The 20,171-nt window shown below is 50.8% G+C and overlaps 1 protein-coding gene across 2 annotated transcripts in view; it reads left to right on the forward strand.

Annotated features, from left to right (window-relative positions):
• Positions 1 to 20,171, forward strand: part of LOC147706850 (exportin-5-like) — a 2,308,032-nt gene that overhangs the window by 2,050,647 nt on the left and 237,214 nt on the right. For both annotated transcript variants that reach the window (XM_086926017.1, XM_086926018.1), the window contains exon 35: positions 15,126 to 15,241. In XM_086926017.1, coding sequence (XP_086782143.1) covers positions 15,126 to 15,241 — 116 coding nt within the window. The remainder of the gene's footprint in view (positions 1 to 15,125; positions 15,242 to 20,171) is intronic.

Below are 20,171 nucleotides of genomic sequence, written 5' to 3' on the forward strand. Positions count from 1 at the left end.
CGGCTGGAGGACATCGGCGCCGGGTCGGGGCTGGGAAACCTCCTACCTGTGGAGGTGGGAGAGGTTCGTCCACGTCGCCTCTCCCTCCCAGCTCACCCTGCATCAGTTCGATGGAGGAATTCGTGATGGCCGGACCAGGAGATACGAGGGAGGGGGTCACCTGCATCCGCCCCCTCCCTACTCGTGGCCCGGGGGACGTCACCCCAGGAAGGAGAGTATGGGAAGACCATTTCATGTCGGCCCATGGAGCCTCCTGTACCTTCTCGTCGGCGATTTCTTTTGGTCTATGGCTGATGGCAGGCCCCGCCCCACACGTGCTGTGTGTTTCACCTTCCGGATGGGCGGGACCGTTGACCTGTTACATTTTGAGAACTTCCGGAGTGAGCGTAATATGTTTTGTATTGTTCCTATTAGTACAGTTTACTTTAAAGAATGTTTTACTGGTTTTTCTATTTATCGTTGGTTATGTGTTATCTTTATCGTCATTAAATCCTAAATTATATAACAGATGCTTGGCTTCCTTGAGTCCTTTTTCTAACGGGGGTTGTCTACGCAGGCCTGTAATTGCTTTTGTTTTTCAGAGTGGGGGGGGGGGGGGCAACAGGGGTCAATCAGTCCCAGAACTCTAACATGTCGTTAAAATTGGTCTGACGAAATCTGTGCCATCGAGCGTAATCAAACGTGGTGGTTCTATCCGTCCTGTCCGTGTTAGTCTGATTTGTTTTTATCTCGCGCCTTTTCCCTTTCTGCCGGCCTGTTATTTCTGTCGACCCTCCGCTCTTACCTATGTTCTGTAGAGTCGGGCATTGGGCTTTCCAGTGCCCGAGACATTTACAAAAAGCACATTGGTTTTGCCTTAAATCTGTTCGTCCTGTGCATAGTGTCGGGGGATTACTTTTGGGTCGTTGTGTCTCGGGGTTGTCCCGTCGGCACATCCCTTTACACCGTTCTCTTTTTGTGTCTAATCCTCGGAACTGTGTTGTCGCTGGCCCTTCCTTTTGCCTACCAGACGTTTGGAGGGTTGCCTGTCGCATTTCTTTACCGACTCTGACTTCGTCTCTTTCCTTTCGTTGCGTAGCTTCTTTGCGCCACATACCGAGACTATCGAGCATAATAGGCGTTGTCTTATTATTACGAAGGGCTATTTCTACCGTTTCTATTTTGTCAAGATCGAAGGATCCTATCAGTGGCCACTGTTTCTCTTGGTTTGCTTTGGTATACTTGTGCCATAGCTTACTATAGGCTATGGTAATTAATCCATACTTTGTGAACATGTCTTTATTAGGGGTGCCTTCCAGCGGAGCTAGATGGTCCACCTCTAATAAACGGTCCTGGCTGAACCAGCTATCCATCAGTGGGGAGAAGACAGGCATGACGGATCACGATGGGGATAATAGTCAGCACTACCTATCTTATCACTGCGTGCAAAGACTAGACAGAATATTTCTATTCTACGTTGTTTGCAGGCAGTGAATACCTCATGAACCAATATTCGGGCAATCAGTGTTTGGTCAATAAATAAAAAATAAAAAATGGTCAATGGGGAGAATAAGTAGGCCCGCAAAGGTTTGCGTCACCTACCCTTTCACTATCTGCAAAGAGGGGACCTATTCTTTCCTGTTTGCAGACAGAGAGTCTCCAGAAAACAATTCGTAACAGTTAATCAATGGGGAGGGGCAATTGTTCAGTGGGGGAGAAAGATAGGTCCGACGGATGCGTACCTATCCTTCACTGCTTGCAAAGAGAGAGCCGGTTGTTTCTCCGTTTGCAGACAGTGAATCTCCAAATAAATTAACAAAAAGTAATACTAGTATTTTCTCATCAATCATCAATCATTTCGCAATTCGTCGTGTTTACACGACCTTTCCCGGACCGTATGGACAGTTTCTTGTCTTCCGAATCCAGCGCCCGATCGTCCTCTTCTCTTCGTACTCCACGTGGCACTCCTGATGGTTCCCAGTCAGGACCGTAGATCACTCGAGAGAGGTCTGTTCAGAACCAGTGAAGTTCGGATGATCGGCTGTCAGACGAGGGTCTATCGGACAGGGTACCTTCCGATCGTTGCAGTCCTTCACTCTGTCGTCAGGACCTCTCCCACTGGATCCACGAGTCGCTGATGGGCCCCACGCTTGGGACGCCAATTGTAAAAGGGTGCAAAGACAACCAGTAACCGAAGACCCTTTTGTGTTGCCCGGCGGTGTCGCCTCTATGACCCACCAATATTAATCAATGAAGAAGCAGGCGCTGGAGACTGAAAGGCAGGAAACGAGGGTTTATTCTCTCCGGAGGAGAACACATCAATTCGGACAGCAAGTATCGTCACGAGGTGCTCTAACCGCATCTCTCGAGGCCTGGCCTCTTATACACGGGTTTATGATCTTTATTGCATGTAACACATTCTTGCAATGCTTTGAAACATAAAAGGATATCCTCGGAATCTCCCCTTCAGGCCCGTTCCCACACACATTTACAGTTGAAGTCCCCACCCCGGTAACAACAGGTGATGGCTATCGCGCAGCTGGACATTCCGCCGATTCACGGAATGTGTGGAGTTTGATCGGATCTCGTAGGGTGGGGGCTTTGATCGGTTTGAGGGTCTTTTGATAGGGGGAAGTTTCCTACTGTACGGGGGGTAATAAACAGTGTCCGCGGGGCCAGGTGGTGGCCTGGGAACAAGGAAAACAAACGGGCACACAGGAAAAAGGGGGGTTGTATCAAAGGACCCGGGACCATGAAAGGAATGGAGGGAGGTGTCGCGCTGGGAACAGGATGGGATTCCGAGGCAGGAGCTACGCTGAAGAGGGGTTTATGACCCAAGGCATGTGAGAGCGGGAGGGGGTTGTCAGCGTGCGGGGGAATGCCTGCGAGGATAGGAGAGAGAGAGAGAGACGCGCTGGCTATCAGCGAGGGGCAGAAAGGCCATGGTGCTTAAAATGGCTGCCGCTTATGCGCTAGGCGTGTGAGGGCGGGGGTGACCAGCGCATGGGGGTGCTGGCGAGGGTGAAGAACCGTGTTGGGGGTCAGGGACGTGCAGAGAGTGGTTCTGATTAAAACAGCTAAAATGGTGGTGGTGTAAACATAAAGTGTGGCGTCGGAAAAAGGCAAGATGGCGCAGATGATGTTCACTAAACCGTAACAATTTTCCACAAAGGCTGTTACCGGAAGTACACTGGGGTAACCAAGAGAGCCCCCCAGTACATGGGATTATACTTCCAACTCTGGTGTTGGGGTATGATTCCAACACTTTTTATACCAAAAATGACCGGGTTCTGTGCTGCCACTATATAGTTAGACATTGGTAAATGACTAATGTCCACTATATGTATTGAAATGGCTGACCACACATACAAAACCTGGAGAATCGACTCGGTGGTTGGTAGGGTCTCTTGCTCATGCAGGGGTACCCTCACACTTATAACCAAGCACCTTGTCCTCAGGACTGAAGAGACTGCCATAGGGGTGACTTACAGGTTTTAAGTGCAGTGAACTCAGATATAAGAAAATGTATATCTGTCTTGGGAGGTGCAAGCACCAACTCACACAAGCTGCAATGGCAGGAATGTAGTCACAGTTGAAGTGGACGCCCATGGGTAGCACAATACGTGCTGCAGCCCATGGGAGACTCTTGGTGTACCTATGCCCGGGGTACCTTAGTACTATATACTAGGGACCTACAAGGGTAATCCAGTAGCCAATTTTGGAGGTACAGAAGTACTTATGATGGTCAATTTAGGGGAGAAAGCACAGCACACTTGCCCTATGTGGGAAGGGTATGCCCAGACGTGGGTCCCGTGCTCACTACTCCACTGGAGCCAAGCTATCCTGGCGGATGACGACTGATAGCCAGAAACGGGTCCTAGGATGCTTGATTCCGGTCCAGGGAAGACATGGCTTGGCAGTTCGGGCTGGATTGTTCCCATGAGGCATAGGGTCAAGACTGATTTGCATATGGCCATGTCTGAACTGGGGTGGCATGGTGAACAAAATAACGATGGATTAAACCCAGATGTGTTACTGGGGGTGAATGTTTTGCCAATGTGCAACATTCCATCTATCATCTTGTGTGTTTTGCTGGGTTACTGATCAGCAGGATCTCAGTCAGACTAGGTCAAAAACAAACTGCCACCAAACAAAAGGTAGGGGTAACCATTAAAGTAAATCCTACTTTCCTACAGCCAGCCACATGAGAAAAAGTTGCTGACAGCCCTTATAGGACTCCGCTATTTGGTCCCCATTCCTGAAGTTAAAAAAATACTAATATAAGGGGGCAGGGTAGGGATACCCTGCCTCCCTAGGGCCTCTGGGGGTGACCAAATAAAAAAATAGGCATTTTTTGCCACAACCACACAGAAGTCCTGCAGGATCGCTGAAAAAGAAAATGGCAACCTCATCCCCAGGTAAAATAATTAAGGGGAGTGAGGCACGCAGCCCCCCTCCCTAAGCCTTGAAAGACCCAGAAGCCCTTCCCCCAGGGCCGATTTAATTTTTAGGAAAAGGTAGAGGTAGAGGGGCTACACAGTCCCCCTCCTGAGCCTGTGAAGATCCCGGGGCCCCATCTCCCAGGGCAGATTACTTTAAAAAAGGGGAAGGGGGCATGTAGCTCCATCCCGGAGCCTGTGAAGACCCCAGGGGCCCCATCCCCCATTCCCCAGGGCAGATTACTTAAAAAATGGGCGGGGACAAGGTTTTTTTCCTGCCTGAGGCTTTCTAGGCCCCGGGTGTCTCATTCCCCGAGGCTGGCTCAGTTACTGTTTACCGGGGAGCTCACATGTTTGCTCACGTCTAGCGGGAACATTTTTAGGTCTCCCACCAGATGGGGGCAAGCAAGGAAATCTGCTCCAAGCTAGTAGAAGATTTAAACATGCTCCCACCGGCTGGAAGCAGACTTGTGTCAGGGAAACAGAACATATTTTGCACCCACCCAGAGGGCGCAAGCTGAAAACAACTGCTCCCTGCAGGCATGTGCAATGCAATGCTGGGAGCTGAAGGGGGCCCTCGGGCCCCAACGTGGTGGTTGATGGGTGCCCCGGATGGACACCGGGCCACCCACCTATAATTAATGCAGGCCCTGCAAAATCTGGTCCATTTGGCCAAAATAGGCTAGGGGAGGGGTTCCACACTCCCATTTTTTAAATTATATTTAGTTCTGGGAAGTGGGGGCCCAGGCCGAGGAGGGCTGGAAAAAATGAAAAAAGACACAGAGGTCGCAAGTCCATCTGAAAGAGACACGTTAGTGATAGATTCCTTACCTTAGAATATCCCCAGGCGTTAGACTGGATCCGCAAACTTTTGCGTAGCAGTACCCTTGTGCGCCGGTAGGCATTGTCTGCGGCTCCGCTTCCGTTGTCGGCGTCGTGGGCGCCGTGATGACGTCATCGGAGTACTTAGACGCCGCCTCCGCGTGCTGACGTCAGTTCTTCTTTTTTCCGCGCCAGCAAGCACAGATCTGGAAAAAGCAGTAACCCTTAGTCAATTTTTGACTAACCTTTTTGATCCTTTTGATCGTTTTTCGAAGTCTTACGACTCCGATCGGCGCCTAGGGATGCCTGGCTTCAAGCACTGTGAGGATTGCAACCGCACAATGTCGGTCACGGATCAGCACCACCTGTGCCTAACTTGTCTAGGCGTCGACCACGATGACAAGGCCTGCTCCGACTGCCGGGCCCTCTCTTAGAAAGCCAGGCGGGAGCGGTCCCGCAGGCAACTCAAACTCCGGCAGTCGGTCCCACGCCGTGTAAGGTCCCGGTCCCACGGGAGGTCGAGGGACAGGTCACGGGCTCGGAGCCACCACAGCTCCGAGAGTCGGCACCACTCCTCCGGGTCAAAGTCGTAGTCAGGTAAGAAGCACAAGAAGTCGAAGAGGGTTCATCGCTCTTCTGACTCCCCACGACGCTCACGATGCGGCTGGGGGTTCGGGTGACACCGCCCACGCGGCTCCTTCGGGGTCGCGGGCGTCGCGTCCCGCTCCATACCCTCCGGTCCCTGGGTGAGACGCGACACCGGAGGAGATCGAGCGCTTCCTCATGGCCATGAGGTCCCTCTCTCCTCCGATGGGCTCTGCGGCGCCTTCGGGCCCAGCGGACTCGTCTGGGGCCCCTGGCGGGTCAGGGGCTTCGGCCTCGACGCCGTCGGGTGCTTCGGCTCCGACGCCGCCGGCGCCTTCGGGCCCTGCGCCGCGGGGCCCCACTATCCTGACAGCGCCGGTGCCTTCGGGCCCGGCACTGCGGGACCCTTCTCCTCCCTCGGGATCTGGATCGTCGCCGGTGGACCTTACGACCCCCCCGGCGTCAGACCAGCGGGTGTCGCCTCCGGCGCCCTCCTCGTGCGGCGCCGTCCCCGATGCCTTCTTCATTCCTGTTCCGACGTCGGAACGGCGTTGCTGGGCGCCGCTTTCAACTGCGTTTGGAGATTTTCACTTCTATGAACAGGCCCCATTAATTGAGAACCCTGAGAATCAGGAGATGGGTGATGAGGAGGATTGGGAGGGGTCAGAGGACCCTCTGACCCGTGAGTGTCAGTCACAAGAGGACTGGACAGGGGAACTTGGGGAGGCCAGTGGCCTGGACACCTCTCCAGACACTGGTTTTGTCTCCCCTCCTACCGTGGCTTCAGAGGAGGGGGCAACCTATAGTGTGGTGTTGATGAGGGCTGCCAAGGCCTTGGGCCTTGAGCTCCCTGTCACGGCCGTGAGGACTAACCTCCTCACTGAGGTCCTTAAACCGCAGTCATGCTCGGCCGAACCTCTGCTACCCTTTAATAAGGCTTTGACCGACGTTCTTTTGGGCACTTGGTCCAGGCCCGCTACTGGTTCGCCCGTAGATAGGAACGTGGCCAGACGCCACCGCCCGGCCCCGGGCAACCCATGTTTCCTGTCCACCCACCCCACCTCCGAGAGTCTGGTCATCCAGGCCTCCAATTCCCAGACTGCATTCCCGTCGGCTCCGCCGGACAGGGAATCCAAGAGGTATGAGAATTATGGAAAGAAAATATTCTCCTCCCTCAGTTTGGGACTGCGGTCTTCCAACACCGCATGCCTCTTGGGCCTCTACACCCACTCTCTGTGGGAGACGGTTGCAGAAGTGCTGCCAGAGTGTCCGTTGGAGGTACGGGCCAAACTCGGCCAAGCCCTTGTGGAGGGCTGAGATGCAGCCAAATATTCTATCCGGTGTGGGCTGGATACAACCGACTCGCTAGGCAGAGCAATGGCAAAGACGGTGGCGGTGAGACATCACGCCTGGTTGAGGTCCGCCAACTTTTCGGCAGATGTCCAAAACACTCTGATGGACATGCCGTTCGAAGGCCGTCGCCTTTTTGGCGACAAGGCAGACCATGTGCTTGAGCGCTTTAAGGACTCCTGGGCTAAGGCCAAGTCCTTGGGCCTCTCGGCCCCGCGCCAGCAAACGGGTGCCTTTCGCTCCTTTCGTGGCCAAGGAAGGGGCGCCCCACACGTGCTGCCAGCCACACGCCACAAACTAACATCCAGCACAATGGCGGCCGTGGAAATCGCCGTGGAGGCGGTCGGGGACAACGACGAGGCCAGTCCACACCTTCCCCCGCAGCATCCGCCTCTAAATCCTCCTAGTCCGTGCTTCTCGGCCCATGTGACGCCAGTGGGGGGCACGGTTCGCCATCACCACTCTCACTGGCGCACTGTCACTTCGGACAGGTGGGAGCTGCAGAACGTCCGGAGGGGCTACTCCCTCCCCTTCGAGACGACCCCTCAAGCCATGCCACCGCAATACCACCGCGTATCGGGGATCACTTGTGGCTTCTGCAGGAGGAAGTTTCGGCCCTCTTGGCCACGGGGGCCATTGAGCGCGTTCCTGGGCCAGAAGTAGGACGTGGTTGCTACTCTCACTACTTTCTGGTACCCAAGAAGGGCAAAGGGGGCCTACGCCCTATCTTGGACCTACGGAACGTCAACGGCTTCCTCCGGAAGGAGAAGTTAAAGATGCTGACTCTGGCTCAGGTCTTAGCTGCCCTGGACTCAAAGGACTGGATGGTAGCGTTGGACTTGCAGGACGCCTATTTCCACATCCCCGTCCTGCCAGCCCACCGGCGTTACCTGCGGTTCACGGTAGGCCATGAGCACTTTCAGTTTACCGTGCTCCCCTTCGGCCTTACCAGTGCCCCACGGGTGTTCATGAAGGTGATGGCAGTGGTCGCAGCTCATCTGCGCAGGTTAGGGGTTTCAGTCTTCCCTTACCTCGACGACTGGTTGTTGAAGGCGGGCTCGCCCCAGACAGTCGTCAGCCACCTCCAGACGACGGCAGACCTCTTGCACCAGCTGGGGTTCTCCATCAATGTGCCGAAGTCACACCTGTGCCCCTCTCAGAAGCTTCTTTTCATCAGAGCGGTTCTCGACTCGGCGCAGTTTCGGGTTTATCCACCCGAACAGCGGGTTCGGGATATACAGGCTCTGATTCCAATCTTCCAGCCTCTATCCCGGGTTTCGGTCAGGTTGACTCTGCGGCTTCTGGGGCTGATGGCTTCCTGCATCCTTCTGGTGCATCACGCCCGTTGGCGGATGCGGGCTCTGCAGTGGGACCTGAAGTTTCAGTGGGCCCAGCATCAGGGCAACCTGTCCGACCATGTCCTGATCTCGGAGGGCACTGCGAGACAGCTTCAGTGGTGGCTCACGGACCGCGATTAGGTCAGCGGCAGATCCCTCTCCATTCCCCAACCGGAGCACGTAGTTGTGACGGACGCGTCCCTCCAGGGCTGGGGAGGCCAGATGGGAGAGGCAGAGATCAGAGGCCTCTGGTCTCCGGCGGAGTCCCAGCTCCATGTCAACCTTTTGGAGCTGCGGGCGATTCGTCTAGCACTGAAGGCATTCCTCCCCTCTGTCCGAGGGAGTGTAGTGCAGGTGTTCACGGACAACACCACCGCCATGTGGTACTGCAACAAACAAGGCGGAGTGGGGTCGTGGACCCTCTGCCAGGAGGCTCTGCGCCTCTGGCAATGGCTGGAACATCAGGGCGTGACTCTGGTGGTTCAACACCTGGCAGGTTCTCTGAACGCCAGGGCGGACGAACTCAGCCGCCGGTGCATGATGGATCACGAATGGCGTCTGAACTCGGACGTGGCGCAATGTCTCTTTCTGCAGTGGGGAGAGCCTTGGTTAGATCTATTTGCCACCGAAGAGAACGCGCAATGTCATCAGTTCTGCACGTTGGAATTTCCAAGGCGGCACTCGCTCGGAGACGATTTCGTCGCTAGTGGAGTTGCGGTCTGTTGTACGCCTTTCCGCCTATACCACTTCTGCCCAGAGTGCTGAAGAAGATCAGGCGCGACCGGGCACAAGTCATCCTTGTGGCTCCGGACTGGGCACGAAGGTACTGGTATCCCGAGCTACTAGTATGTCAGTCGATCCCCCGGTTCGTCTGCCTCTTCAGGAGGACCTTCTGTCGCAGCAACAGGGGACAGTCCTCCACCCGAACCTGTCCAGTCTCCACCTCCATGCTTGGAGATTGAGCGGCGACAGTTGAGTCCATTTGACTTGCCTCCTGAAGTTTGTACAATCATTCTGGCAGCCAGGCGTCCCTCCACCAAGTCAGTATACACCTGCAGGTGGAACAGATTTGTGGCATGGTGCACAGCAAAGGCTGTGGATCCTCTCTCTGCCCCTCTTTCCGAGGTTCTTCGCTTCCTTCTTTCTCTTGCCTAGCAGGGCTCTGCTCTGGGCACTATCAGGGGCTATCTTTCTGCCCTTTCGGCCTGCCTGATCAACCATCTTTGTTCAATTCCCCAATTGTACATAGATTTCTGAAAGGCATCACACACACGTTTCCACCTGTTCCCTTTGTGATGCCTCAGTGGGACTTGAACTTGGTTCTTACATTTCTGATGTACGCTCCCTTCGAGCCACTTCACAGCTGTCCTCTTCGCCTTCTCACTTTGAAGACTGCCTTCCTGGTAGCCATCACCTCTGCCAGGAGAATGAGTGAGCTCCAGGCTCTATCCTGTAAACCTCCTTTCCTTTCAGTCCATCCGGACAAGGTTGTGCTAAAGACGAGACCTTCTTTCCTACCCAAGGTGGTCACGGCCTTCCACATTGGGCAATCCATTACCTTGCCCACCTTCTTTCCGCCTCTGCATCCCTCGAGAGAGGAAGAGAGGCTCCACCGTCTGGACCCAAAACGTGCGCTCTCGTTCTATCTGGATCGCACACGCCAGTTCCAGGTGGATGACCAACTCTTTGATGGTTACGTGGGCGCTAAGAAGGGGAAAGCGGTACACAAGTGGACCATCTCACGGTGAATCATCTTGTGTATCCAGGCGCGTTACTCCTTGGCAAAGAAGGAACCCCCGTTGGCCTGAGGGCTCATTCCACTCGAGCCACAGCGACTACAACTGCCTTGGGCCGAGGTGTGCCCTTGCAGGACATCTGTCAGGCAGCTACGAGGGCCTCGCTGCACACGTTCGCAAGACACTACTGCCTGGACAGCCAAGTCCGGAGGGATGGCTTCTTTGGCCGTTCCGTCCTCCAGGACTTTCTGGTGTAATTATTGGTTCGCAGACCCACCACCGGGGTTGGTATTGCTGGGGTATCTATTCTAAGGTAAGGAATCTATCACTAACTTGTCTCTTTCAGATGCACAAGTAACTACTTGTGTAACGATATATCTGTAAGAGGCATTAGTTAGTGATAGATTCCTTACCGAGGGACCCATCCTCCCCGTTCTGCGAACCGATATCTAGGGTTGAGGTCATCCCCTTTCAGGGCCCTAGTTTCAAGGCACCAGTGTTGGTTTTTGGCATAGTTCTGCGTTTCTGGCGTGGAAAAGCTGTGTCTAAGAACTGACGTCAGCATGCGGAGACGGCGCCTAAGTACTCCGACGACTTCATCACGGCGCCAACGACGGACACGGAGCCGCAGACGACGCCTACAGACGCGCAAGGGTACTGCTACGCAAAAGTTTCCGGATCCAGTCTGACACCTGGGGATATTCTAAGGTAAAGGAATCTATCACTAACTAATGCCTCTTTCAGATATATCGTTACACAAGTAGTAACTTGTGCATCGGGGCTTTGCAGTTGCCTGTCAATAGGGGTTCCTTTCGCTGCTCCTTTTACATGGGTGGTTCTAAAACTATATCCACCAACAATCCCTCCTCCTCTTACAAGGGCAACAACCAATCCCCCTCTTCTAGAGGTTTTTTCAGAGAAGGTTTCAGAGGCAACAATGCAAGGGAAGAGGCAGAGGCAACTCCACATGTTTTTCTGCAAAGAAACTGTGACTTCCTTATGCTACCCTCTGATCATTCCACCCCTGTCGGGGGACATCTCTTTCAATTCCTACCTGTCTGGAATTCAATTGCCGCAGACAAGTGGGTACTGCAAATTATCCAATATGGTTACTGACTGGAGCTTACAGACACTCCCCCAAATATTCTTCCAAGATTACATGCAATGTCACCAGAGCATTTTACCCTTCCAAGGCAAAAGGTTCTTTCTTTCTTGGACAAACACGCCATAGAGCCAGTCCCATTACAATACCAGGGGACCAGGGTATACTCCTTCTACTTTTTAATTCCCAAAAAGGACGGCTCTCTCAGACCCATACTAGACCTCAGAAAACTAAGGGCCAGATGTAGGAAGCCTAATACCGGTCGGTAACGGTCAAAATTACCGAATTTCGGCCGCTACTGACCGATATTTAGGCTTTTGGGAAGTAGGGGCCTAATTTAAGGATTCGGTAATTTACCGAATCAGTAATTTAAGGAATCAGTAAATTACTGAATCCTTAATGTAGGAAGCACTCAAGTGAGTGCTTCTCACTTGTAAGGATTAGTTATTTACCACCAACTACAAGTTGGTGGTAAATAACGAAAACCGTTAAAAAAGCAATGTAGTGCTTTTCTAAACAGTGCCTTGTGGCAGACATACATGCCCTTAGGGCATGTATGGGTGCCACATGTGCACCCATGCACTATACAGGGGTGCAACAGGGTGTCAATGTGACACCCTGCCACCCTTGTAGGTCTACCCCCTATTACCGATTCGGTATTTACCGAATCTGTAATTCTCATTCATTCCTATGGGCCTCCAGGCCCATAGGAATTAATGGGGAATACCGATTCGGTAAATACTGAATCGGTATTTACCGAATGTTACCTATTCGGTAAAATTTACCGAATCATTATCTACATATCATTTACTGATTCTAAAATACCGAATCAGTAAAATTAGGTCTTTTAGAATCGGTTAATGATGTTTACCTACATCTGGCCCTGAATCTGCACATTCAGTCGGACCACTTTCACATAGTTACACTCGAACAGGTGCTCCCACTCTTTCAGCAAGGTGACTTTCTGTCCTCTCTGGACTTAAAGGATGCCTACTTCAATATTCCATTCACCCTGCTCACCGGAAATACCTCAGGTTTGTGATAGAGGGCCAACATTATCAATTCAAAGTTCTCCCATTTGGAGTAAATACTGCACCCAGGGTTTTTACAGAATGCCTGGCAGTAGTCACGGCTCATCTAAAAAGACAGCACATTCACTTCTTCCCTTACTTAGATGACTGGCTAATAAAAGCCAGCTCACAGCAAGACTTCCAACGCCTCATTCAAAAAACAGTCCAACTGCTTCACGACTTTGGGTACACTTGAAACCTTACCTAGTCTCATCTCCAACCATCCAACACACAAGTGTATCTAGGAGCTACAATAGATACACAATGAGCTCTAGCGTGTCCCAAACAAGTCAGGATCCACAACATGCAGACTCTAATCTCTCAGTTTCAGCCTCAACACTCGTTACCAGCTCGAGTGTTCATGCAATTGCTAGGAATGATGGTGTCTTGCATTTTAATCGTTCCTTACGCAAGACTCCAAATGCATCCCCTATAGGAATGCTTAGCATGTCAGTGGAACCAGGCTCAAGGTCAGTTATCAGATCTAGTGTTGGTGAACGGCAGCACCCATCACTCTCTGCAGTGGTGGAACATACAAAACCTTTCCAAGGGACGGCCATTGGTCGACCTGGTTCCACATATAGTGCCAACAGCAGACGCATAGCTCACTGGTTGGGGGGGGGCTCATCTCCACAAACATACCACTCAGGGTATGTTGACTCTGCAACAAAAACAACTCTACATAAACCATCTAGAACTGCTAGCAAATTTTCTAGCAGTGAAAGCCTTTCAACTTCCTCTAGTAGGCAAAGCCATCCTAATTCACACAGACAACATGACAGCAGTGTACTACATACAACAACAGGGGGGGGACACACTCTCTCAAGCTCTCACAGCTAGCCATGAAGCATCTGGAGATGGGCCATACCTCACAAAATATATCTCCTTGCAGAACTCCTTCCAGGAGTAAACAACCAGATTGCATATCTGCTCAGTCGTCAACGACAACAGATCCACAAATGGGATCTACCCCCTCAGTTTCTCCTCCCATTCTTCCAAATGCAGGGCTTCCCAGAGATAGATCACCTAAATGCAGAATGCCCAAACTTCGCATCCAGGTATCCATACCCATTGTCCAAAGGCAATGCACTATGGATGAACTGGTCAGGGATATTTGCTTACTCTTTTCCGCCTCCCACTCAGTCCCTGACACTAGACCTAGTTGCTCCTACATGGGCCTGTCAACCCTGGTTCACAACACTGTTAGAGTTATCCGTAGTTCCTCACCAAAAACTACACCTTACTCCCAATCTTCTCACTCAGAACCATGGAGGGATAAGACATTCAGACCCCAGTCATCTCAACCTTGCGATCTCACACCTGAAATCCTAGAGTTTGGCTATCCTGATCTTCCGCCAGACTGCATGAATATCATCAAAGAGGCTAGGCGCCCACCACAAGAGCATGCTATCCAGCAAAGTGGAAGCGGTTTCTGATTTACTGTAACAACAATCAAATCAATCCACTCGACGCTTCGATACAAATCATCATTTGCTACCTATTACATCTACAGTGCTCCAATTTAGCGTACACATCCATACGGTTACATTTTGCTGCAGTAGCTGTATACCTGCAAAACAGACGTGTGTCTCTTTTTAAAGTGCCTGCTATTAAAGCATTTCTGGAAGACCTTAAAAGTTATTTCCCCCAGACTTCCACCTGCTCCAGTGTGGAATCTCAACTTCGTTCTTACAAGACTCATTGGTCCACCTTTTGAGCCATTGCACAAATGTGAACTACAATTTCTCACTTGGAAGGTAGCCTTACTCATAACCATCCCATCTCTGAGAAGAGTGGGTGAGCTTCAGTCACTAACCATAGAAGAACCATTTTTACAAATACACCAAAACAAAGTGGTTTTTAGGACTAACCCCAAATATTTACCTAAAGTAATTTCTGCCTTTCACATCAACCAATCTGTTGAGTTACCTGTCTTCTTCCCTCAACCAGATTCTGTGGCAGAACGTGCTCTTCACAACGTAGATGTCAAAAGAGCTTTACTATACTACATTGAAAGGACAAAACCCTTCAGGATGACCAAGCAACTTTTTGTTGCTTTTGCTCCACCACATAAAAGCAATCCAATATCAAAATCAGGTATTGCAAGATGAATAGTTTAGTGCATTCAAATATGCTATACGAAAACAAAACGCACATTAACAATAACCCCTAGAGCGCACTCTACACACAAACTGGGGGTTCTATGGAATTCTTAGGAAATATACCCATAGATGATATCTGCAAAGCTCCAACATGGTCTACACCACAAACATTCACAAAACACTATTGTGTAGAAGTGTTAGCGAGACAGCAAGCTAGTGTGGGCCAGGCAGTTTTACGTACACTCTACAGATGATGTCGATGCCCATGTGCTCTATCACCGAAAGGAGGAGTCACCTAACTCGTGACTGGAAAGACTTCTTCGAACAAAAACAAAGTGCAAACATCCAGACCCAACACTAGATAGCGATCTATGATCAGCATATGACTCTACAGCTCTATATGCCAAGAATAGATGCACACTGGGTAATTAGCATTTTCCTTCTTTTTTATCTCGAGATTGAATAAAGTTGGTAAAATTGTGTACAGGGTGGCTCTACGGGGATATCTTCCTATAATTTCTAAGTGGTCTCTTGCTATGCTTCTTTTGCCTTGCCTTAATGTATGACCATATAGATTGACAACTATTCTCTCATTCTTCCTAGACGGTGAGATGGCAGCTGAAACGCCCCCACGAGCTCAGTCTATGCCTTCAGAGCTCACTGGGCTTTCAGAGCACATAAAACTCACCACCCTGGGGACATGCTTATTGAAAGATGAGGTAAGAAGCTAGTGATCTATTCAGATGATACACTTTTCAAACAGATATATACTTAAAATGTTTATTATAAAATTTAAGGCACTCCTTTTATGTCTGCTAAAGCAGTGAACCTGGCTATCCTGGAATCTATAATATCTGAATTAGATACTTTTTTTCAAGTAATTGGAAGTAAGCAAGAAATCATCCATTGCTCAAAAAATGTCAATGCTCTTCGTAACCATTCCGATGGAGATCTGAAACATGCACACTGACATCTGTTGCTTTCTTTTTGCTCTACTAGGCCTGGATCCAGAGCCATCCCTAGTCTCCATGGCACTCTGTTTTTCGAAGCATTTTCCCAAAATATTTCTCCAGTTTGCAAGGGTAATGTTCCCTCCAAAGTCTTTAGGGTTTAAGCATTGTGGGGAATGTCACAAACAGTGGTCTGTGACTGATCCCCACTTTGTTTGCCTGTGGTGCTTGGTGCCGGGCAACGACTCCGTGACCTTCAGCCACTGCGCCTTAAGGCATCTTAAGGTCAATCGGGGAGCGCGAGGGGAAGCTCTTTGTTGCAAAGCATCAGAAGGCCCCGTATGGGTCAATGTCACCATGAAGATCCTACTTCTGCTCCCTACCTAGTTGTAATTGAGTTCCAAGTCTTTAGTTAAGTCCAGGAAGAAACTAAAGAAGACCAAGCAGAAGCCAGTCCCAGTCCCTCCAGTCTCAATCTCCTGAGAAGACACTAGAGAATCAATATACCTTGCGGACCCACTTCTGAAGTCGTTCTGTAGAATCAGGTCCTAATCATACCCAACGCCAACCTGAATGTCCTGGGCCCATGGCTACTCCTCAACAAATCCAGTCGTGTCAGAATGTGATACTATGTATTTTCAGTGCAATGCTAGCTTGCCTATCGGGCCTCAAGAAGCCAAGAGGCTTCCCATTTGGACCTTTTTCAATTTGACCTCCCTCAGCACTGATTGGGTTCTCTGGATCTGTTCCCAGGTCTGTACCCACTTAGGTAATAAACCCCGTCCCACGATGGTTCGTGACCAACTGATGCCGGATGATGACCACCGATCCATAGTGCTGTCAGACTCTGAGACTGCACCTTGCTGCCCGCGACCAAGGACGTACGTAACGCTGCTTATTCCTCCACACAGGGCAATCCTTGGGCACTCACGTTACCTGTGCTTCAAGGGTAACTTATGCACAATCTTTTTGGGGCAGATTTGGATAATGGCGTGTGTGATACTGTAGCTGGATTTGCTCAAGACTACTGTGAGGACCATTGGTATGAGGATCTTCATGATGTCAGTGGACTGAACACTTCTCCAGACCCTGGCTTGGTCTCAACTCTTGGGCCTGTCACTGAGGAGAGTGTGTTATGTGCCATGATAATGTGGAGAGCTGCTGAAGTTTGGATGTAGAGCTCTCCACTCAGGAAGTAAAAATAAACCAATGCATTAACTTAGGGGCTTCTTCTGTGTCAGACTAGCTTTGAGATCTTGCTTCCCTTTAATGAGGCCCTCACAGACACTCTCTTGGGAACCCAGGCTAAGCTTTGTTCAGGGTCCCAATCGGTCAGCAGATTGCTTGTTGTCATTGTCCTGCATTTGGAGATCCTGCCTTTCTGAACCAGAATCCTTCACCTTAGAACTTGGCAGTGCAGGCTTCAGCTAGTAAAGTGAACCCAAACGTGTTCCCCATTACTCTTCTTGATCACAAATCCAAATGTATTGAGACCTTTGGCAAGCGAGTTTTGTCGTCTAAGGTTCTTGCATTGCAGGCTGTGAATGCTAGTTGCTTTCTGTGATATTATATGCACACTGTCTGGGCTTACCCAGGTTTTGTTAACCCGGAGGAGGCTCGTGCCATCCTTTTGCAGCCCATCCAGGTCTGTAAAGTTCACGATCCATTGTGGGCTTGGTACCCCACACTGACACCAGTGTGGCCATCTACAGGCATGTTTGGATGCAGTCCACCGCGTCAGGAGATGCTCAGGATAGGCTCATGGTCATGTTATTTGACGGCTCCCATGTGTTTGGAGATAATGTAGATTCAGCTCTGGAGCGCTTTAAAGAAAGCAGATCCACAGTGCATTTTCTGGGTCTTACTGCCCCACTACGCCAACCACACTCAAAGTTTCGCCCCCTCCTTGGCTGTGGTAGGGGGTTTCCATCTCGCCAACAGCTGCAACCTGCTTAGTAATCCCTTCAGCATTTTCATGGCAACAGTTACTAGAGATCTCTTCGACATCATGGGCAGCATGCAGCCCAGTCAACCAAAGTTCTAGCTGCCACAGCCCCTAAACCTCTGTAGCTTGTCCTTAGTATAAGAAACTGGCTCTATATATACTTTACCAAAATGAGGTATAGTGTGTATAGAGTCCAAGTGTTCCCAGAGGTAGGCAGAGGTTAAAGTTAGATAGAACCTTACTTTGTAATAGTGGTAGCTTGGTCGGGCAGTAAGGCAGTATCAGAGGACAGTGTAAAGCATTTGATGGACACACTCAGTCAGTAAATGTATTCACACACTCAAGAACTGAACTCTCGGCCAATTGTTTTTGTATGAAAATATATTGTTGTTTAGTTCTAGAACAAAGCAAGCTTGGTACAGGTAAGCATTAAGCACTTTTCAGTGGTAAGTTACTGGATATAGAACAGTTTGAAAATACAATAGAAATTGAACTTTGTTTGATTTACAGGGGAGCAGTAATATGCAACACTTAGCAAATACAGTACATTGGCATGAATTGGCTTTTTCAATAAATTGCTGGTAAGTTACTTGTACGTTATTTTTTCTAACTCAGTGCTGGATGCCTAGATTCAGCACTGGGACATTTCCTGCAAACAGGTGAGAAACCACGTTTTGTTTATGTGTACGATTTATAAAGAATATCTTTAGTTTTCAAAACTCCACACTTGTCTTTTTTCGGAGGGAAAATTGTCAATGTTATCCTATGGAGGAAAAACAGGTTAACGGTTTGCAGGCAAGTAAAGTGTGGAAGTTAAGGTTCTGGTGTTAGACTCCTGGGTCCCCCAGGGTCAGTGATGCACTGGAATTGCACCCTCAGCGGCACTAAGGCGGGCGGGTGCAGAGTGTTGAGGCTCAATGTTACCCTATGAAGGATAGGGGGTCTCCGATTGGGGACTGCTGGCAAGCAGGCCACAGGCTGTGGGAGCAAAGCACCTAGGGTTTAGTTCAGGGCAAGTTGGGAACCAGAGTAGCACCAAAGGTGCACCCTCTGCGGCACTAGGGCGGCTGGGTGCAGGGTGCTGTTTTGAGGTCGGGTGCCCTGTTGTTTCCAATGGAGAACCTCCGGGAAAAAGAACCACTGTAGGCTCGGGGACAAGGATCTTCCAGGTGCGACCACCACTTCGAGGGGTAAGTTGAGATGTTGAGGGTTGGTTAGGCACCGTTCGTTTGGGCACACAAAGCCTTGGGGCGTCGGGTGCAGTGGTGCCTTGGGACGTCGGATTTTCTTATTCGCTCTGGCGCGGTAGGGTGGGTCCTCTGGATTGAGGCTGCCGGCGTCATCTGGAGGCTTAAGGGAGGTCAGGGGTTGCCGAACCTCGGGTCAGGATCGCCAGGGTGACCTCCTTGTGGTATTTTTCCACTCCAGCTCAGGCTGAGTGCAGCAGGTGTAGAGTGGGCTGGATTTGCGGTTTCTGGCTGGCACTAGAAGCTGCAGTTTGAACAAGTCCGGTGTTCATGGGAGATTCAGTCTTTGAAGTGAAGGCAGGCAGGTCCTCTGGGGTTTTTGAGGTTGCTTGCTGTAGGACACACCAGGATTTCGCAGGAGCAGGTTCGAGGGGAGACAGGCCTGTAAGGCTGGGGCCAAGTCAGGGGGTGTCGTCCTTTTGTTAGCTCTGCACAGCTTTTCATCCTTCTTCTTATCTTCTTTTCTTGTGGTTTCTGGATCTGAGGCAGGATGGTTCAGGGTGCCCCTAAATACTAAATTTAGGGGTGTTACAGGTAGGTAAAGGGCAGAGACCAATGGGTCCCTTCCCTGTGGTGGGTACACCCCTTAGTCTGCCACTCTCCAGTGGGAGGGGGGCAGGTGCATGTTCCTGGTTGGCTGGGTCCCCCATCCTCAAGATGGCGGGGACTCAAGGTTGTGCTTCACCTCGCCTCCCCCACGTTAGGGGTGGAGCTGGCAGAGGTGGGCACACCTCTCTTCCCTACTTGTTTTTCCAGCCGGTTCTTCCGCCCAAAGTGGGTGGTAGAACCAGTGGGGACCAGTTTCTGAAAGCAGCAAATTGTCTGGGGAGGCTTACAAAGGCGCCTTTGAAGCTTCTCCTTCGTGAACCCTACCCATCCTAGGGGAGGAGGCTTGGCACGACGTCCCAGATGTGCATTGTTTCAGGCCCCCCAAGAGCAGCAAGCTCTCAACCCAGGGGTCCAGAAACATGTCTGGGGGTGGCAGCCTAAGCAGCCACTCAGTCGAGTCACTAGGAGCTGGTTGAGTTTCAGGGGGCATCTCTAAGATGCCTTCTGTTGTGCATTTTTTCATTAAATCCCACACTGGCATCAGTGTGGGTTTAATGTGCTGAGAAGTTTGATACCAAACTTCCCAGTCTTCACTATAGCCATTATGGTGCTGTGGAGTTCGTAATGACAAACCTTCAGCACCATATACTCCAAAACGCAGCACTGCACTTACAGTGCCCAGGAATTCACTTGGGCACTGTAGGGATACAGGGCTCATGCATCTGTACCCTCACCACTGGCATAGGGCACCCAGCTAGAGGGGTGACTGGTGTATGCCAGAGCATTGGTTTGTGGGCATGGCACGCAGGGATGTGTGCCATGTCAACTCATCGCTTTGTTCTGCACCAATATATGCAGCCTGCAAAGGCACTGTGTGAGTGTCAGGGTACAGGGCCTCTAAGGGTGGCTGCAGCCCTTAGAGACCTTCTCTGGTCACAGTGCCCTGGGTACCTGTGGT

This window comes from Lissotriton vulgaris, chromosome 6, assembly GCF_964263255.1.
Source record: "Lissotriton vulgaris chromosome 6, aLisVul1.2, whole genome shotgun sequence".
NCBI classification, from domain to species: Eukaryota; Metazoa; Chordata; class Amphibia; order Caudata; family Salamandridae; genus Lissotriton; species Lissotriton vulgaris.